Below are 21,850 nucleotides of genomic sequence, written 5' to 3' on the forward strand. Positions count from 1 at the left end.
GGCTCTTAAGCACGTGAAACATGGCTATTCCTAACTGAAATGTACTGTAAGTGAAAAATAGGTTCCAAGTTTGAAAAAGAGAATGTAAACTATCTCTTTGATGTTTGTTATATCAATTACATGTTGACATGATAATGTTCTGGATATACAGTCAATCATACAGATTCTGTATTTGCGAATTCACCCACTTGCTAAAGTTTATTTCTAACCCCCAAATTAATCATCACAGCACTACAGTTAATAACAGTGAATTGTACACAAAAAATTGCTGAGAGTATTTTAAGTGTTCTCACTGCAAATAAATACATGAAGTAATACATACGTTAGTTAGTGTGATTTAGATATTCCGCAATGTATATATATTTCAAGACATCGTGTTGTATGCCCTAAATATATGGAAATTTTATTTGTCAATTATAAATAAATGAATAGTAATAAGGAAAACAGGAGCAACAAAATCACAGCTCTCTTGCCGGCATGCACAGAATTGCAAAAGATTTGCATTGCCGACGCACACGTTTTCAGCAGAGGTTGAAGAGGTGATGCTGTACCTTTTTGTTTCAGTCTCCTCTTGTAAACAAATGTCCATTTCGCGGTCTATTTAGTGCTACGATGTTCACATTTTTGTGCTTTTTGCTGGTGATTTTGCAGTTTAAAATGGCCCCAAACGTAGTGCTGATATGCCGTCTAGTGAACACTAAGCCCTCAAGTGCCTTATGGAGAATATTTGTGTGTTGGATCAGCTTTGTTCAGGAACAAGAGTTGTAACTCTGTTGGCTGTGAGTTCAATGTCAATGAATCAACAATATATATTTAAAATGTGTCTTTAAACAGAAACATGACTAGTGAGCCACACAAAAAACCCCCAAAACCAGAAAATAACGAAAAACCAACCAACCAACCAACAAAAACAAACAAAAAAACCAAAACAAAAAAACCAGAAACACACAAATAAACATAGTTATATATTGATTGGCTGATGCAAATGTTGTGACCAGAGACTTGCAGAAACCTATCCCTGTATTTCCCCCATGGGCAAATGGTTCAGTACCTGCCGGCTGGTGTTCTCAGCAACACAGCTACCACGAGTAAGGAGAAACAACTGTACTGAGTAAAACAGCACATATCATGGAGATTATTTTCACCTCGTTTCATTTTACTTTTGTGAAAAGAGAAACACGCAACTTGGCAGGCAGCATCAGGAATTACAGACCTCCCTAAAGCCCATCTGTGGATCTCTCTAAAAGTCTGGAGACCACAGGCTAAGAATCATTGCGTTCTCCATTCCCAGTGGGCTGCTTTCCAGATCTCATTCTGTCCCAGGTGCACCATCGCCTGAGCCTCTTCCTGGCCTTCGGTCTTTCCCTTGCAGTGCCCCACCCACCACCCCAAGGCATCTTTCTAAATCTCAGTTCTGACCTGGTCCCTCTCCTCAATAGCTTCCCATGGCTCCCTATTGCCCTCAGGATAGAGTCCAAGCTCCCCAGCCTGGCCTCTGAGCCTTTCTGGAGCTGGCACCTCCTCTGTCTTATCTCCAGCCCTGTCCTACATCACCCAACACTCCAGTCACACAGAAGGACTCAGAGTGCCTGAGACACACGGGGTCATTCTCAGGAAACGTGTGTGGAATGAGATGAACGGAAGGCCGAATGCAGTGGGGTTATAATGGCTTTGTAAATCCCGTGTGGTTAATAATAATTATAGCTAGTATTTACGGAACTCTGTGTATTACCAGACCCTGTGCTAATCTTCAAGTGGCCCTGGGGGTGGGGGGAGGCTATTATTAGCTTCATTTCATAGCTGAAGAAAGGTAGACTTGCAGAGATTAAGTCTCCTGCCCTGTGTTCTCCTGCGGGTCAATGGCCAAGTTGGGACTCAAACTCGAGCCATCAGACTCTGCATTTGACACCCTCCACCACTCTGCTATTTGTAGGTGTTTGTGAGCCAGGAGCTAAGGGCAGATGTATGATCACGGTTGCTGACTTTTCTTGTTTTCTATTCAAACTCAATACACTTTTCCTGGGGACTTCCATATGCTGAGCCCTGAGCTGGGGCTGGGCACAGGGAGACAAACAGATTCTATCCTTGCCCGGAGGTGTCTGGAAGGTGCCACAGACAAAGATTCAGGCAATTATAAAAGAGGGTGTACCTGCTTTAACAGAGGTGACAAAGGAGAGCCCGAAAGTGTCTCTGAACAGTCCTGATGGGATAATAGGGAAGAGGTCTCCAAGCAGAGACTCAGTGAATGGGTAAACGAGAACAGCAAGAGAAGCTAGTCCAGTCGTGGCTTGGATTCAAATTAAAACAAAGATATTAATTAAATAACTATCGAGTGCCTACCTATCTACCATATATCAAGCAGAGTGGCACATTCTGGAGATAAAGCAGGGAGCAAAACCAACAACCAGCTCTCATAGGCAAATCTATAGAGACAGGAAGCAGATTGGGGGGGGCTTTGGTGGTGGGGCAAGGGGCATGAGGGGTGCGATGTTTGCACTTACCAAATAAAGAAATTTACACCTCACAGTTGGCACTCTGTTTTGTCATTTTAAACTCTATACACAAATACAAATTCCAGTTGTCACATAGAAGGACAGAATCAGTTACTCCAGCTCGTCTTCATCTTCACAATAACTGTGTTTATTTCGAAATGACCATTTTAAACAAAGCAGGAATAGGTAGCGCCATGGGTGGTGCAGACACAAATTGCATATGTAGTGAATGTGAATAATTCTAACCCTCGTGAACTTACTCTCAAAATGCATATGTGTAGCAGAGCTTCGTATATTGGGACCGACCGTAAAACTATTTTCCTAAATTAACTTTTGTGTACAATACAATGCTTATTAAAGGAAAAGTAATAAACAATAATAAAAATGTTCTAATTATATATGCACATATACACATATACACACGTATGTGGATATATATTTTTATATCTGTACATAAACATTAACTATATACACACACATACATACATATGAATGTATATATTTAAAACTGCATGGTGGGGGCTGGCCAGTTAACTCAGCTGGTTAGAGTGCAGTGTTATAACAGCAAGGTCAAGGGTTTGGATCCCCTTACCAGCCAGCCTCCAAAAACAAAACAAAACTAAACTAAAACTCTATGATAACAACAGGAGAAAATATTTAGAACTTAGACCAACAAACGATGCTTTTTTCAGAGAAGAATATTTTGTTACCAATGCTGTTTTACAATTGCCAGTGGATTGAGAAAGTGAAAAGCAAACCAAACATTTACTTGATTTTATTACTGTTTTTATATCCTCTGCAGCCCACGCACCCTTTATTGCCTGTATCTGGGGCAGACCACTCCTATTGTCCCACCCCCCCTAACATGGAAGCCACTGAAGGGAGATTCCATTTGACACCCATCTAATAGGCAGAAATTAGGACATGGTTGAAGATGTGGGGAAATGGGGACTCTTAGCCATTGCGAGTGGAAGTGTACACTGGTGAACGAGATGGAAGATCTTAGTGGAAATAAAATCCCCAAGGCTGAGGATTCCTCTTCTGGCTGTATAGCCCCAAGAGATAAGCCCACGAGTCTCTGTGGCATGTAAAGAACAATCCTTCGACACATTGCATATGTGGTGAGGGAGGAGAAGGCACTCTGGATATGCTGGCTGCTTGCTGTTTGTCCATCTGCATCTTTTCTCTGTCCAGGTGACCCTTTCTGACTGGAAGGTATGGACACTGGAACTCCATCTGGCTTCTATTTGGGTTCAGCCAGTGGGAGGCTGCTGTAGGTGATCAGAAGGTGGAAGATAGGCAGTAGGTTGTGCACCTCTCTCCCTGTCAGGCTGCAGCTTGGCAGAAGCAAGGACTTGTGAGCACAATGTGCTATGAGTCAAGGACTGCCAATAATGCCACTATCTAACTGAAATTTTTAAAAAAAATTTTTATTTTATTTTGTCGATATACAATGTGGTTGATTATTGTGGCCCATCACCGAAACCTCCCTCCCTCCTCCCTCGCCCTCCTCCCACCCAACAATGTCCTTTCTGTTTGCTTGTCATATCAGCTTCAAGGAATTGCAGTTGTTATATCTTCTCCCCTGCCCCCGTTTTTTTTTTTTTTTTTTTTTGTGTGTGTGTGTGTGAATTTATTTATTTATTTTTAGCTCCCACCAATAAGTGAGAACATGTGGTATTTCTCTTTCTGTGCCTGACTTGTTTCACTTAATATAATTCTCTCAAGGTCCATCCATGTTGTTGCAAATGGCAGTATTTCATTCGTTTTTATAGCTGAGTAGTATTCCATTGTGTAGATGTACCACATTTTCCATATCCACTCATCTGATGATGGACATTTGGGCTGGTTCCAACTCTTGGCTATTGTAAAGAGTGCTGCGATGAACATTGGGGAACAGGTATATCTTCGACTTGATGATTTCCATTCCTCTGGGTATATTCCCAGCAGTGGGATAGCTGGGTCATATGGCAGGTCTATCTGCAATTGTTTGAGGAACCTCCATACCATTTTCCATAGAGGCTGCACCATTTTGCAGTCCCATCAACAATGTATGAGAGTTCCTTTTTCTCCGCAACCTCGCCAGCATTTATCGTTCAGAGTCTTTTGGATTTTAGCCATCCTAACTGGGGTTAGATGGTATCTCAGTGTAGTATTTTGTTGTTGTTGTTGTTGAAATCACGATATTTTTAATATATTGCATTAAATAAAACATCATTAAGATTTTAAAAAATTATAAGAGGGCAGTTTTCTTTCAGTTACTCGCATTCCATTGTTTTCTGTCTTCATTTCTGTTGAGCAGTCCGTTGTCATCTTTGAAGGTATGTGAATATTTCTTTGGCTACTTTTAAGATTTTTGTCTTTGTCTTTGTTTTCAGCAGTTTGATTACGATGTGCTTACGTGTGGTTTTGCTTACATTTACCCTGCTTGGAGATCACTGAGCTTCTTGTCTCAGTGTAGTTTTGATTTGCATTTCCCGGATGCTGAGTGATGTTGAGCATTTTTTCATCTGTCTGTTGGCCATTTGTATATCTTCCTTAGAGAAATGCCTCCTTAGCTCTTTTGCCCATTTTTTAATTGGGTTGCTTGTTTTTTTCTTGTAAAGTTGTTTGAGTTCCTTATATATTCTGGATATTAATCCTTTGTCAGATGTTTATTTTGCAAATATTTTCTCCCACTCTGTTGGTTGTCTTTTAACTCTGTTAATTGTTTCTTTTGCTGTGCAGAAGCTTTTTAGTTTGATATAATCCCATTTGTTTATCTTTCCTTTGGTTGCCCGTGCTTTTGGGGTCATATTCATGAAGTCTGTGTCCAGTTCTATTTCCTGAAGTGTTTCTCCTATGTTTTCTTTAAGAAGTTTTATTGTTTCAGGGTGTACATTTAAATCCTTAACCCATTTTGAGTTGATTTTAGTATTTGGTGAGAGGTATGGGACTAGTTTCATTCTCCTGTCCCTTCCCCAGTGAATAGGCTTGGTGCCTTTGTCAAAGATCAGATGGCAGTAAGTGTGTGGGTTGATTTCTGGATTCTCTATTCTATTCCATTGATCAGTGTGTCTGTTTTTATGCCAGTACCATACTGTTTTGGTTATTATAGCTTTGTAGTATAGCTTAAAGTCAGGTAGTGTTATGCCTCCAGCTTTATTTTTTTTTACTCAGAATTGCTTTGGCTATGCGTGGTCTTTTATTGTTCCATATAAATGTCTGGATAGTTCTTTCCATTTCTGAGAAAAATGTCATTGGAATTTTGATGGGGATTGCATTGAATTTGTAGATCACTTTGGGTAGTATGGACATTTTCACTATGTTGATTCTTCCAATCCAAGAGCATGGGATACCTTTCCATCTTCTTGTATCCTCTCTAATTTCTCTCAGCAGTGGTTTGTAGTTCTCATTATAGAGATTTTTCACCTCCTTGGTTAACTCAATTCCTAAGTATTTTATCTTTTGGTGGCTATTGTAAATGGGCAGGCTTTCTTGATTTCTCTTTCTGCATGTTCACTATTGGAGAAAAGAAATGCTACTGATTTTTGTGTATTGATTTTGTATCCTGCTACTGTGCTGAAATCATTTATCAACTCCAAGAGTTTTTTCGTAGAGGCTTTAGGCTGTTCGATACACAGGATCCTGTCATCTGCAAACAGGGACAATTTGACTTCTTCTTTTCCAATCTGGATGCCCTTTATTTCCTTCTTTTCTCTGATTGCTCTGGCTAGTACTTCCAACACTGTGTTGAATAGGAGTGGTGAGAATGGGCATCGTTGTCTAGTTCCTGTTCTTAAAGGAAAAGCTTTCAGCTTTTCCCCATTCAGGATGATATTGGCAGTGGGTTTATCATATATGGCTTTAATTATGATGAGATACTTTCCATCTATACCTAACTTATAGAGGGTCTTTGTCATGAATGAGTGCTGAACTTTATCAAATGCTTTTTCAGCATGTATAGAGATGATCATATGGTCCTTGTGTCTGACTTTATTAATATGGTTTATCACATTTATTGATTTGCATATGTTGAACCAACCTTGCATCACGGGGATGAATTCCACTTGATCGTGGTGAATAATTTTACGTATGTGTTGCTGTATTCTGTTTGCTAGTATTTTAGTGAGGATTTTTGCATCTATATTCATCAAGGATATCGGCCTGTAGTTTTCTTTTTTGGTTATATCCTTACCTGGTTTTGGTATCAGGATGATGTTTGCTTCATAGAATGAGTTTGAGAGATTTGCGTCTGTTTCAATCTTTTGGAGTAGTTTGTAAAGAATCGGTGTCAATTCCTCTTTGAATGTTTGGTAAAATTCTGCTGTGAATCCATCTGGTCCTGGGCTTTTCTTTGTTGGGAGCCTTCTGATGACAGCTTCAATCTCCTTTATTGTTATTGGTCTGTTCAAATTCTAACTGAAATTTAAAAATATGAGTGATTCTCAGAAAATTAAACTTGGGTAAGTTATATCACATTGAATGATTATGAAGACCAGAAGCATGGAGAGAGAGAGCCTTGCAAAGGGACTGGTTAAGGGTAAAGCTATCAATAAATGTTAGGTATTATTTAATAACAATGTAACAACACAACAACACAACAACAACAACAACAACAACAATGTGGTGGTCAAAAGCATGAAGTCTGGAGTCAGGCTGTTTTTTTTTTTTAAAGATGACTGGTAAGGGGATCTTAACACTTGACTTGGTGTTGTCAGCACCACGCTCAGCCAGTGAGTGAACCGGCCATCCCTATATAGGATCCGAACCCTGGGCCTTGGTGTTATCAGCACCGCACTCTCCCAAGTGGGCCACAGGCCAGCCATAGGCTGTTTGGTTTTATACCCCAGCCCCACCACTTACTAGCCTTGGGCAAACAACTACACCTCTTTGTTCTTCATCTGTAAAATGGAGAGAATAACAGTATGTAGCCTGTAAGCTTGTTATGGAAATTAAATGGGTTAATACAAAGGTACTTCAAAAAGTTTGTGGGAAAATAGAATCAAAAGGTTATTCAAATCTTTCCATGAACTTTTGAAGACCCCCCTCATACATGCATATTCGTTTCTACTGCTGCATAACAAATTACTCCCTAAAACTTCGCGACTCAAAACAACACACATTTACTATCTTATAATTTCTCCAGGTTAGGAGGCTGGATACAACTTAGCTGTGTCCTCTGTTTTGGGTCTCACAAGGCTGCCATCAAGCCATCGACTAGGGCTGGGGTCTCTTCTGAAGACTTGACTGGGGAAGACCTGCTTCCATGCTCACTTGTGTGCTTGTTGGCTAGAGTCAGGTTCTCACAGGCTGTGGACTGAGGGTCTCAGATCTTCTCTGGCTGTTGGCTGGAGGCTGCCCTCAGTTCCTTGCCATGTGGGCTTCTCTATAGGTCAGCTCACAGCATGGCAGCTGGCTTCATCACAGTGAGTAAGCCAAGAAGGGGAAAGAGAGATATTACCAGCAAGACAGACTTTTATAACCTAATCTTGAGAATGACATTCTATCGCTTTTCCCCTACTCTATTTATTAGGAGTAAACAAGGGAAGGGGAAGTCAAGGAGGCAGGGATCATTTGGGGACCATGTTAGAAGCTGTGTATTACAACATATAAAAGACTTAGAACACTAATAGGCACCTAGTAAGTAGTATATAAGTGTCAGCTCTTGGCTATTATTTTTGGAACAGGCTCTGATGTTAACAGTCAGACAGTCCTGACTAAAACCCTTTCCACTACTTCTCTCTGTGACCTTGAACAAGTCACGAGATGCTTCTGAGCCTCGGTTTTCTACTCTCTAAAATGGGGGTAGTATAGGTTATGATCTTCACCTCACTCATCTGTTGAACAATTATTTTCTATGTATTTACTGTGCACCAGGCACTGGGGTCATGATGGTGAACCACACAGGGACCTTTGCATTCTAGTGAGGGGTGGTGGACCACCAATGGATCAACTAAACCAATGAGTAAATGAGAAGAAAACAGCGAGGAAAGTGGCTTTGCCCCCCTTACAGATGAAGAAAGAGGCCCAGAAAAATAACTCATTGGATGATATAACAGAAAGATTTTTGAGCATGTACTATGGGCCAGGCACGGTTCTAGGGTCAAGAAGCCCGATGGTAAAACCCAACCAAGATTCACACCCTGATAAATTGAACACGCAGGTAGAATGGTGTTATGGGTTGACTAGTGTCTTCCCAAGAGATATGGCAAAGTCCTAACCTCCAGTACTTCAGAATGTGACTTTATTTGGAAATAGTTATTTTAGACATAACTATTTAAGGTCACACTGGAGTAGAATGAGCCCTATTCCAATATGACTGTTGTCCATATAAAAAAAAAAAAAAAAAGGAAATTTAGGGCCGGCCTGTGGCTCACTTGGGAGAGTGTGGTGCTAATAACACCAAGGCCAAGGGTTTAGATCCCTATATAGGGATGGCTGGTTAGCTCACTTGGGAGAGCGTGGTGCTGACAACACCAAGTCAAGGTTTAAGATCACCTTACTGGTCATCTTTAAAAAAAGAAAAGAAAAGAAATTTGGACACAGACATGCACACAGGGAGGATGCATGTCATAATGAAGGTAGAGATTGAGGTGATGCAACTGCAAGCCAAGGAATGCCAAAGATTGCTGGCAAACCACCAAAACCTAGGAAGAGGCAGGGAAGGATTCCCTTACAGGTTTCAGAGCGAGCATGGCCCTAATAACTTGATCTCAAACTTCTAGCCTCTGGAACTATGAGATGATGCATTTCTGTTGTTTTAAGCCACCACGTTTGTGGCACTTTGTTGCGGCAGCCCTGGGAAACTAAAACAGATGGATGGACTTGAACTGATTAAACAAACAAAGAAAGCTGGGCCAGCCCGTGGCTCACTCGAGAGAGTGTGGCGCTGATAACACCAAGGCCACAGGTTCGGATCCCATATAGGGATGGCCGGTTGCTCACTGGGTGAGCGTGGTGCTGACAACACCAAGTCAAGGGTTAAGATCCCCTTACCGGTCATCTTTAAAAAAAACAAAACAAAACAAAAAAAAACAAAGAAAGAAAGCTACTAACTTTGATGGTGGGTGCCAGGAAAGAAAGAAAGCAGGGAGAGTGTATTCATTTTCTATGCTGTGTAACAAATGACCACAAATGAAGCAGCTGCAAGCACCTGTTTGTTAGCTCAGGTTTTGTTGGGTCAGGAATCTGGTACCGCATGCCTGGGTTCTCTGCTCAGGGTCTCACAATGCTGAAATCAAGGTGTCGGCTGGGCTGGGTTCTCTTCTGGATCTCGGTGTCCTCTTCCAAGTTCATTCACGCTGTGGGAGGATTCAGTTCCTGTGTTTGTAGGACTGAGGTTTCCATTTCCTTGCTGGCTATTGGCTGGAGTCTCTTCTTGGTTTTCAGAGGCTGCCTGCATTCCTTGCCATGTGGCCCCCTCCACCTTCACAGCCAGCATCCAAGACGCTCCCTTGTGTTGCATCCCCCTCACTCTTCAGGAATAGTCTTGTTCCTTTGGAGGGATCACCTGATTAGGCCAGGCCTACCAAAGATTATCTCCCCTTCTAAAGTCAGCTGATTTGGAACCTTAATTCCACCTGTGATAACCCTTCACAGCAGCACCTAGATCAGCATCTGATTGAATAATTGGGACAAAGGACATGTACACCCCAGGATCAAAGGTCTTGGGGGCCGTCTTAGAATTCCATCTACAACAGGGATTATACAGAGAGATGGGATGTAGAAGAGGGTAGGGAAGGCCTCCTGGGGGCGGGCATTTAAAGGGAGGGCTGAAGGGAAGGAAGGGTGGGGTGTCAGTCCAGGCAAAGAGGTCATTCCTGTCAAAGGCTGTGAGAGGAGTGGAGAGTGTGGCTTGTGCTAGGAACCAACAGGGTTGTGGAGATTAAACAAACTAATTATGTGTGTGAAGTCTCTGGCACTGGCGAGTGCGATAAATAGTAACTACAATTATTATCCTATTATTAGAAGTTTGGAGGTGGCCCAACTTCCTCTCTCTCCTCCTCTCTATCTCTCCCTCTGTCTTCCCCTTTGTCTCTCTCTGTCTCTCCCTCCCTCTCTCTTTATCTCTGTTTCTCTCCATCCCTCCATCTCCTGGTGACCTCGGGTGGGTCCCTTTTCTCTCCCTGATTCCACATCTGCTTCCATGAATGCCACCCTCTGTCCTTGAGACCGAAGAGCTGATTTGCTAGGAGAGGACACAGCTTGGGCAAAGACCCAGCGGTGGAAATGAAGGGAGGCGGGGGTTGGGGAAGCTGGGAGAAGGCGGGCGAGTGGCAGCAAATATTTACGGAGCACAGGTCTGTGCCAGGCGCAGTGCTGGGCGTGTCGAGATAAGGGGCCCGGAGGAGGTGCCAGGACTTGGCCTCTGAGGCTGAATTCCAAACACCTTGCCCCGGAGGGAGGCCGGCAGCAGGGCGGTGGGCGGGCGGGCACGAGGCAAGCAGGTGGCCCCGCCGTGCGTCCGGCGTGGGCGCTGGGTTGCAGGTGCAGCTCTTCATCGCTGGGTGTCTGCCGGCAGGCGACGGTCCCCTTGGTGCCTCAGATCTCTGGAAAGTGGGGGTGCCCCGTCTCGCGCTTCACCGCTCAGCTCCCTACCTCGTTTGGATCAAGTCTCACGTTACTCCTACTCGGAAACCCTCTTCCTGCACCCTAGGTGAAGTCACATCTCTCATCTCTCTCCTAAGTCCTGCTTCTCCTTTAGCACGGCTTGCTTTCTTCTTGAGAGCTCCTGGCACGGGAACAAGTGGTCTTCAACGAAATAAATAACATTAAATTGGACTATAACCCAAAGTATAAAATAAATATCCGTGAGCCCATGCTGATACAAATAAACGACTGAATGAGCAATTCACAAGGGAGAGAGAAAGGACAAGTCTCCCTTACAGAATTCCAAAGCATTCGTCTAGATACTTTCACTTCCAGAAGGTGGAACTCAATTCCTTCCCCCGACCCACTTCCTCCTGAAGGCTGCATTTAGTGACTTGTTTACTAAGGGTAGAGTTTGGAAAGGGAGACAGGGTAACTTTACAGTGGAGAAGACTGGCAAACACTACCTCCGCCAGGTGATGAACGTTAGCGTCATCGGTGATAAGTTATGTGGCTAACACGTACCTCCTAATAGGATGGGACAGGATGAGAAGGGCACTTTGTGTGTGGTCTTCTGACTCCTCAAAACTGTCAAGGCCATTAAAAAAAGGGGGAAGGGTTGGGGGGGGCAGAAAAACAGTCACAGACAAGGGGCGACTAAGGAGACATGATGATGAAATGCCATGTGATATCCCAGGTGGGATCCTGGAACAGAAAGAGGACATTAGTGAGATCTGAATAAAGGGCAGAATTTTGTTAATAGTAATGTACCCATGTTGGTTTCTCAGCTTTGACAGATGTACCGTGGTAACGAGAATGATAACATTAGGGAAAATTGGGTGAGGGGGTCTATTTGAGCTCTACTATCACTGCAACTTGTCTGTAAATCTAAAATATTTCTAAAAGAAAAAGGTTATTTAAAAAAGAAAACCGGGTGGGCTTACGAGTACTTTTGCACCCCTCCCCATCAAACTATTCTTCAAACAGAAGCCAGACAGAATCTGTTAAGCCAATTGAGGGGGGTTGTGCTACTTAGGTGTATGTATTTGTCAAAATTCATCAAGCATTAACATGTAAAATATGTGCATTTCACTCTAAATTTTGCCAGGAACAAGATGCTTAAATATGTGACCTTGTTGTAATATGCATACTGAAGTGTTTAGGGGTGAAGTGCACTGATATTTGCAAGTTGCTTTGAAATAAATAAGAAAAGATGGATGTATGGGAACTCTCTGTACATTTTGTTCAATTTTGCTGTGAATCTAAAACTGCTCTAAAAAATAAAGCTTATTAATTTAAAAAAGAGATGGATGGGTAGGTGGATAGATGGATGATGGAGGATGGGTGGATAATGGATGGATAGATGGATGAATGGTTGGATAGCAGAGGATGATGGATGGATGAACACATAGAGGACAGGTTCATTTTTAAGCAAATATAGCAAAATGCTCATTGTAGACTCTAGGGTACCCATCTAGGGTACATAGGTGTTCGCTCTACATTTCTTTCATTTTTTTAATATGTTTTTAAAATTTCTTAGTAACACCCTAAAAGGAAAAAGAAAAGTCAAATCCTGTCAGCCTCTATATGAATCCCTCCAAGGCTTCTCATCTCACTTTGAGTAGAAACCGGAGTCTTTGTGAGTCCTTATCCAATCTTGTACCCATCACCTCCCTGATCTCCTCTCCTACCACTCCTTCATTCCTTCCCTCACTCTTCTCCAGCCATGTTGACCTCTCTGCTCCTTGAACATACCAGTCACATCCCCACCTGAGAACCTTTGCACCAGCTGTGTCCTCCCCCTGGGGTATGTCCCCAGTTATCTGCATGGCTCTCCCTCAGCTCCTGCTTCTATAGACCTGCAGTTCCTACCTCTCTCATCCTGTATTACCTTTCTCCATAGCATTTGTCCCCTACTAACATGCTTTAAAATTTACTCGTTTGCTATGTTTTCTCTCTCCTCTTACTAGAATGGGAGCCCCGTGTGGAAAGGGATTTGTCTATTTCATTAACCAATGAATAAGTAGCACCTAGGACAGTGTCCAGCACTTTAAGATGAATGAATGAATGAATGAATGAATGGAGTAAGGATGAATCATTGTATAAGAGTTAAGAGCACAGTCTTTGGAACCACAATGCCTGGAGTCATATCCAACAATGTTACTCATAGCCACGTGTCCTTGGCTAAGCGGGTTCACATCTCTGTACTTGAGTTTCCTTCTCGGAAAAATGATGCCTGTAGGGAACTCTTACAATTGCTAAAGAGGCTGTAAATTGTACAGCCACTTTGGGAAACAGTCTGGCACTTTCTTAAAAAGTGAATCATTGACTTCCCATACATAATAGCAATTCCGCTCCTAGAAATCTACCCAAGGGAAATGAAAACATATGTCCACACCAAGACATGTGTGTTATAAACAGCACTATTCAAACAGCCAAAGAGTGGAAACAACCCAGACACCGGTCAATGCATGAATGGATAAACAAAATGTGTTCTATCCATACAGTGAAATATTATCCAGCCATAAAAAGGAATGAAGTATTGATACAATTTACAGTGTGGATGGGCCTTGAAGACATTATGCTAAGTGAAAGATAGCAGTCATAAACACCACATACTGCATCATTTCATTTATATGAAATGTCCGGAGTAGGCAAATCCATAGAGACATAAAGCAGATTAGTGGTTGCCAGGACCTGGGGGTGGAAATGGAAAATAACTATTAATGGGCACAACAGATCTTTCTGGGGTGATGAAAATGTTCTAAAATTAAATTGTGGTGATAGTTATACAACTCTGTAAATTTATTAAAAATCGTTGAAGTGTACACTTAAAGTGGGTGAGTTCTATGGTATGTAAATACCTCAATAAAGCTGTTTGAGAAAAACAAAACAAAACAAAACAACAACAACAACAACAACAAAAAGGAAGCCCATCATAATCTCTATTTTATGGGGCTATTGTGAGGATTAAATGAGCTCATCTGTGTAATCCTCTTAGAAACAGACATAGGGTGAATACTCAAGAAATGTGTTTTTATTATTATTATTAACAACTGTGGTTGAGATCCTTTATGTAAAATGCTCAGCACAGCAAAAGATAAGTGATAGAGTTCAATACACAACCACTACTATTACTTCAATCATCATCATCATCATTTGGCTACTTAATTTCCTGTGTCTGTCCCATGCAGCTTTTTCACCTGCAAAATTGAAGAACTGGGCTCCTTCTCTAAGGCCCTTTCCTCTTCATATGTTCCGTATTTTGTTCTGAGGATGTTTTTCTCCAGAAGCAGCAGATCCTTAAAGGAGAGTTAGTGCATGGGGTGCCCAGGGGAAGATGGTGGGAAGATGATGGGGATGGGGCTCCCAGGGCCTGCAGTTGAGGATGCATGTTGGCAGGAGGCTGGAAAGTGGGTTTTGTGGTAGGAGCTAATCGTGAGGGTTATATTGGCCTGACTAAGGTTCAGGATGTGGAGCCAGTCAGCCTGGGTTTGAATCCCAGGTCTGCCATTTTGTAGCTGTGAGATCTTGGACTAGGGACTCCCTCTCTGGGAGGGAGAAAATGGGGAGGATGTTTCCTACCTTCCAGTGGGGCAGTGAGGATTCACTGAGATCATATATATACCGTCCTGGAAGAAGAAGAAGAACAAAGCAACAACAGCAATGACTTCTTGCCAGGTGCCAAGCTGCCAAGCACTGTCTTTGGCCCTTTCCACAAAGAAACTTTTTTTTTCTTTTTGTGGCTGGCCAATACAGGGATCCTTATCCTGGACTTTGGTGTAACCAATATGACACTCTAACTAACTGAGCTAATTGGCCAGCCCCCCCAAAGTAAATCATTTAATACAAAGGGTTCAATTTGTGGGAGTGAGTACTGAAGTAATAGGACAAATGACTTCTTCACTTTAAGCCTCAATTTGTCCCTTCTATAAGTGGGAATGTATAATGCCCTCCCTTGATGGGTGTTGTCCACGATGTTGTGCTGATTAGGTGTCCGGCCATCGTAGGCTCTCACTACATAGGTTTGTTAACGGTAATAGGATATGGATATGGTAATAGGGAGCTACTGAAGGTTCCTGGGGGAGGGAGTGGCCTTGATGTAATAAAAGCATACTCCGGGTCCCCTCTCTCCAGCACTTGAGGTTTAGTTACAGCTTCTCATAGGATCTAGTACTTTAGGGAACCAGCCTCATCTGGTAACCCTAATTTATTTGTGCCAATAATATTGCCCATCTCTTGAGGTGGACTATCTTCACAAGGGCAGGTACCCAAGTGGTCTCATCCAACACTCTACCTCAACATCCAGCACTGGGCTTGAACAGAGCAATAATCAGACAAACTAACACATACTGACACTGACTATGCTCTGAGACTTTTCTAAGGGCTCAGCCAAGAAGTCTTAAATAATTGACAGTGGGAATTCTTCAAAGCTTTGGGTGGTTATCATCTCCCCACCTCGACCTTCAATGACCATCTTCCTGGCTTTCTGCCCTCCTTCACTCCATCTGGTGTTGTCACACCAGGGGAACTACCTTTCTTCTTGGAGCCTCAGTTTGTCACCCCAGAAAGTGGGGATGATCTTGCCCCTCTCTTGCCTTTCCATGCAGGTGCAAAGATACCTAAGTAGTCAATGTTATTATTTACACAGGGCAAAAGAGAGCCCTTGAAGGCAAGATGTCAACAGAAAGAGAAAGGGGTTTAAGGAATTGGCCTGGAGATATTCTTCCCCACTCCACGCCTAGGGCCTAAACAAATGCGGGGAAAAAAAAAAAAAATCAATCCAGAAGTTTTGTAGAAAATGAAACTCTCCATCCCATTCCTCATTACTTGCAGTTTCTCAGATATGCGGTACCCACATCACTGCCTTTGCTCCTGCTGTTCTCTCTGCATGGCATTCTCTTCACGCAAATGGTTCCTTTCATCTTCATTCAAATCAAAAGTCACCTTACCAGTCCCAACCTTGTTCTATCATCAGTGTCTCACAGTTTTCTCTCAGTAGCCTTTATCAATCCCAGATGCTATATTGTACATTAGTTTATTATCTAGAGCAGCATTGTCTGTTAGAACTTTTCGTAATAATGGGATGTTCTAGATCTGTGCAGCCCAATATGGCAGCCACCACCCACATGGGGCTATTTGGCCCTTGAAATTGTTTTACTGAGGAAGTGAACTTTTAAATTTATTTCATTTTAATTATTTTAAACTTACTTATTCTGAATTTAAACAGAAACAGCCACGTGTGGCTAGTGGATTCTGTGACAGTGAAGATCTAGGACATTCCATCATTGTAAAAGTTCTATTGGCAGTGCGGCTCTAGAATTCCAGCTCCTAAAGGGAAGGGGATTGGTTTTCTTCTCCTCAGTATGCCCAGAACCTAGCACTGTGCCTGGCACAGAGCAAGAACATGGTCATGTTTGCTGAATAAATGCATGGAGACGTTCCATAGGGCAGCTGTAATGGTAATCTACTCACATTCCTGTTTCTTCTCAACCCAAGGTAGGTGGGCTTCTTGCTTGCTTGAGGGCCCGATGTTCCCTGATATGGGTATCTGTATCCTTCCTGCTCTGAACCCAAACTCAGAGCCTGTTGGACAAATCCCAGCTCACCCGACTCCCTCACCAGCCCCAACCTTCACAGACAGCCTCACTCTCTTGGATTTCACGAACTCACATTTATTCACAGACAGACAAAGGGACGAGGATAGACCTTTGCTCACTGGGGACCCCCAGGGTCTGGCAGTTCCAAAGAGGTGTTGATGTCCAGTGTGTATAATGGGGGAATAGGCAGGCAGGGGCGTCCCTACCAGTCTCCATCCCTCTGGCCAATTGTCCTCCGCCTCCTTTTCCAAGTCGTTCTGCCTTAAGACACATGTTGGGGTGAGAAGTTCCTAACCAGCATCAGGGGGTCTGGGGGTGGGTCATGGGGAGGGAGGGGTGGTCCAGGGCTCCCCTCTCCTTAGTGTCAAGGGCTTGAAGGGGAGGGGCGGGTAGACAGAGGAGGTGTCTCTCCTTCAACTTCCCTCCTACATATTGCAAACCGGGGAGCTCAGATGGAGCGGCGGAGGCTGGGTGTGAGGGTCAGGAGGCCAGGCCTCCCAAGCCGCGCAGGTGAGCTTTGCTGTCTACCTCTTCTTCCTCCATCTCGAAGGCTGAGTGGTCTTGGCTGTCGAAACAGGAGGCGCTGAGGAAGACAGGGGGGACAGGCGGGGACTGGGGTGGTGTCCCTGGGGAGGGCGGCTCTTCCTTGATGCGTACGATGGGCAACTGGACCCCTTCTTCCTGCTCAGCCTTCGGGGGCGGTGGAGGCAGCGGTGGTGACGGAGGGGCCTGGGCCTGGAGCGCCTGCAGCGCGGCGGCCCTCTCCGCGGCGGCCCTCTCCAGCTCGGCTCGATGGCAGCGCTGGTGGCGCAGGAGGCTGTAGGCGCGCGAGAAGCGCCGCGGGCAGTGCGGGCACGGGTGCGGGGCCGGGCCCCCGGCGTGCACCTGCGCGTGGCGGGCCAGGTCTGCCAGCCGCTTGAACTCCCGCTGGCAGCGCACACACTGGAAGGGACGTGCCCCCGAGTGGGTCACCCCGTGCTGCCGCAGGTGTGCCCGGCGCCGGAAACCCTTGCCGCACTCGGGACACCAGAAGCGAGGTTCCCCGGCGGGGGGCCGGGCCGGGGCAGCGTCCCCTCCATTCTGCCCTCCTCCTCCTTCGGAGCCAGCCCCGCATCCCGCCCCTTCGCCCCCCTCCGGCCCCTTCCCTGAGTTCCGTCCAGCCGAGGCCTTGTCGTCCTTCTTCCCGGCTGCGGGCAGCGGGGCCAGCAGGCTGAGCGGACCGTGGACGCGGCGGTGCTGGCGGAGGTAGGAGGCCAGGCGGAAAGCCAGGCCGCAGTCTGGGCACACAAAAGGGCGGTTGGTGGAGTGGACCAGCCGGTGGCGGGACAGGGACCAGGGCCTGGCGAAGGCCTTGAGGCAGATGGAGCACTGGTGTCGCTTGGGGCGTGGCGGGGGCCCCCCGTCGCCCTCCTGTTCGCCCTCTGGGCGCAGACACGGGTGCGCTTTGAGCTCACCCTTGGTGGCGAAGGCTTCGCGGCAGCGCAGGCACAGCAGCGTCCAGTCGGCCTGGAGCAAGACCTGCTTCTCCTCCTGCCTTCTGGCCGCCAGCGCCAACTCGGCCCTCAACTCCGCGGCCCCTGCCTCGGCCTCCTCCTGCTCTGACTCCCGGGGCTCAGCGCTCGTGGGAGCCGCCGGCGCAGCGGGCTCCCCAGTGGGCCACGTCGGGGGCCACGCCGCCTCATCCTCCGCAGCCCCCGCTGCTGCCGTGGTGGGCTGCTCCACGCCCTCTTCCTGCGGGCCCCAGCTGGATTCGGCCGTCTCCTTGGCCACCCTCTCGATGGCCAGCTCGACCTCGCCACCTGCATGCTCCTGGGCCAAGTGGCGCCTGAGCTGGGCGGGCTCTGGGAAGGTGCGGGGACAGGCGGCACAGCGCAGCGGAGGCTGGGGCCCGTGGCCACGCAGGTGGCGGGACAGGTGGGCAGGCCGTCGGAAGGCCTTGGGGCACAGCGGGCAGGCGTGGGGCCGGAGGCCCGAGTGGCTCAGCCGGTGTCGGGAGAGGTAGTAGGGGAAGCGAAAGAGGCGGCCACAGATGGGGCAGGGCAGGGGCGCCCGAGGGGCTCCAGCGCCCCCTCTGCCACGGCCTCGGCCACGACCACGGCCCCGGCCACGGCCCCGGCCTCGGCCACGGTGAGGCGGGCTGCCCTGGGCAGGTGGAGGGGGCTGAGGATCCATGCCTGTGGGGAGAAAGGAAAGATGGGCGGTGGGGCAGAGATAAGGGAGGTGAGTGGGGTGTGGTAGAGAAAGAAGCAGAGACAGAGACAAGCAGAGATGGAGAGAGAGAGGGTCAGATATTCAGGCAGGGAAAGTGGGGAGAGAGGTATGAGACAGGCAGACATGAGAGACAGAGACGTAGAAGCGAGAGAGGGAGAGACAAACAGAGAGAGAGAGAGAGATCAGAGACAGAGAAGGAAAGAGAGACAGGAAAAGACAGACATGAAAGACAGAGAAGTAGGGATGGAGGGATAGAGACCAGGAGAAACAGAAAGGATGGGGAATGACAGAACAGAGGGAGAGAAAAGGAGAGGGAGAGGGAGGGAAGGAGGGAGGGAGGGAGGCAGGGGGACGGAGAGAGAGAGAGAAACACCCAGCAGAGAGAGACAGAGACACACAGAGGAGAAAACAAAGAGATTTAGAGACCCAGAGGTAGAGACAGTGCAAACACAGAGATCAGAAGGACCATGGTAGGGTTGAGGTAGGAAAAGACAGGGAGACAGAGAGAAGAGAACAGGACAGATACAGAGAGAAGAGACACAGAGGGAGACAAAGTCAGCAAACTGCTTTGGCTCCAGGGCCTAGGGGTTGAACGTTTTGGGAGGGGCTGGAAACAGCCCAGGGGGCCCTAGTGGAGGGGATGAGATTCAAAGTCGGGAGGCCCGGGAAATGGAGCGTGTGTGCCCAGACGCCAGGGGCTGGGAGAGGCCAGGGGCTGGGAGAGGCCAGGGAGTTAGGAGGGTCTTGGTCTGAATAGGGAGGAGGCTGGGGGCCTGGACTCATGGGACTGAGGGAGGTGGGAGCTGGGGATTGGGACTCATTGGTCTGGGACACGAAGGGATGGGGGATCTAGACTCCTGTGTGTAGGAGGTATAGATTCCTGGGTCCCAGTGGAGGAGGGGGTTGGGCTCCTAAGACAAGGGGGAAGAGTGGGCTGGGGACCCATCTGCTGAAAATCTCCAGGAAGGAGGAGGAAGCTGAGGGCCAGACCCCTGGACCCAGGAGGAAGGCTGCTGGGGGTCAGTCCTGGAGAGGGACCGATCTCCTTCTTGGCCCAGCTTGCGGTTCCTCGCAGGCATGATCAGCAGAATTGGGGCCGTAGGTCGAGGCCTTGCCCATTTCTCAGCCTGGGGCCTGGGGCTCGGCTCTGGTCGCTGGGCACCCAGTTCTTACCTCCGCCTCCTTTGCTCCTTTCTTCCTTCCCAGCGGCCGGCCAAACGCGGACAGTGCTGGCAGGGAGGGAGGGGGGCCCCCCCGAGCGTGGTGGGGGGTGGAGGAGGAGGCTGGGCTCGGTGTCACCGCCTAAGTCTTCCCCCCGGAAACCTGGCCTCTCGTGGAAGCCAGAAAGAGAAAAGACTGGCTGGGGAGCCGGAAGCAGGAGGTCCACGAGACCCAGGGGGCGGGCGGGGAGGGAGGTCGGCTTGGACTCCTGGGTCCTGAGAGTGGAAGGGACTGGGGGCCAGTCTTCTGGGCTCCCAAAGAGAGGAAGAGGCTGGGGGCCTTGGAGGCTGGGCTCAACTACTCTCCCCCCTCAACAGACACACATGTTCATTCATTCCTTCAACAAATACACATTTATCAAGTCCTGTCTGTGCCAGGCACTGTGCTGGGTAAGGGGGGTGGCCGGGGGAGGGAGATGAAAGAGACTTCAGAAAGTACAGCCACTCTGGATAAAACCTGGCTCCTGCTCTCACTTGGCTGCATGCGCGAGTGACTGTCTTCTTTGAGCCACAGTTTCCCCTTCTGTGATAAGCCCTTGCATATATTCATTCGCTCCTAAGCGACCAGTATTTACTGAGCACCTACTACAGGCCAGCTCTTCATCTATTTTGCTACATATACTCATATATATTCACTTGATCCTAAACAACCAGTATTTACTGAGCACCTACTATGGGCTAGCTCTGTCCTTGGTGCTAGAGCGACAGTGGCAAAAACAGAGGCTATTGGACCATGTCTGCATGGAGCTCACCATCTGATGGGGGAAGCAGACAGATCAATTATACTCCTGGTGTTTGGTGTGTGTGTGTGTGTGTGTGTGTGTGTGTGTGTGTGTGTGTGTGTGTGTGTGTGTGTGTGCCTGCACTCTAATGCAGAAAACTGGATGCTGTGGGAATGCAGAGAACAGATAAGGCATTGAGCTGAGCTCACACTGGGAGTGGAGATGATTCCCGAAGTCTTCCTGGAGGCAATAATGTTTCACCTGAAACCTGCAGGAAGAAACCAACGTTGCTACATCTCAAAAACCTAATGGGGAGCAGAAAAGGCATGTTGCAGTAGTATACCTGCAGCTTGATGCTTTTTGTTTAAGGTTAAATTCATGCCGAACGTTGTTGGCAAGAGTGTGCACAAATAGGTCCTTTCTTACATGGCTGAGGCAAGTAGAATTTGGAACAGCCTTAATGAGCCAGCAATTGCAGGAATTCATCCTTGAGAGATCTATTCAGAAACGTGCAAAACGATTTCTGTACCAGGTTAATCATTGCAATATTGCCACCGCAAATGACTGAAAATGATCTGAATGTTCATCTGTAGAAGATGTGAGTAATAAATCATGATTGATCCACTGAATGGAATACTGTGTGTCCATAAAAAAGAAGGAAGAAATTCACTGTGTGAAAATACAGAAAGGCTCCAAGTGATATCCTGAAGGGGATTAAAAAAAGGAAGGTGGAGAACAGCCTGCAGCCTGTTCTATCTGTGCTTGTTTATCAGTGGATTGTGTGGGAAGAGCTGCAAGAAGAGAGAAGAAATTGGCAACATCGTCTAACTCCCAGGACTAAAACTTACTAACCTCTACCCTTTTGTAGTTTTTGAATTTGAAACTATGTGACTGTGTTATATACTCAAAAATGTAAAGGAAAATGAAAAAAATGGAGATCAATAAAATTAAACTAAACAATAGCTTATTTTTGTAAGTGCTTTACAAATATGAACCCATTTACTCCTCCTTACCTTAAGTGGGAAACTTATTAT

General features: G+C 46.4%; 1 protein-coding gene across 1 annotated transcript; it reads right to left on the reverse strand.

Annotated features, from left to right (window-relative positions):
- Positions 1–16,717: 16,717 nt before the first annotated feature.
- Positions 16,718–20,120, reverse strand: ZNF579 (zinc finger protein 579). Its single transcript, XM_063091850.1, has 2 exons — positions 20,048–20,120; positions 16,718–18,837 (listed from the first exon to the last, which is right to left on the reverse strand). The coding sequence occupies exon 2, from the start codon at positions 18,833–18,835 to the stop codon at positions 17,144–17,146; it is 1,692 nt and encodes a 563-aa protein (XP_062947920.1). The 5' UTR covers positions 18,836–18,837; positions 20,048–20,120; the 3' UTR covers positions 16,718–17,143.
- Positions 20,121–21,850: the final 1,730 nt, after the last annotated feature.

This window comes from Cynocephalus volans, chromosome 3 (genome assembly GCF_027409185.1).
Source record: "Cynocephalus volans isolate mCynVol1 chromosome 3, mCynVol1.pri, whole genome shotgun sequence".
Lineage (NCBI taxonomy): Eukaryota > Metazoa > Chordata > Mammalia > Dermoptera > Cynocephalidae > Cynocephalus > Cynocephalus volans.

Excerpts from the sequence above, each read along its gene's own strand:
- ZNF579 (XM_063091850.1), bottom strand. The coding sequence starts at position 18,835 with ATGGATCCTCAGCCCCCTCCACCTGCCCAGGGCAGCCCGCCTCACCGT.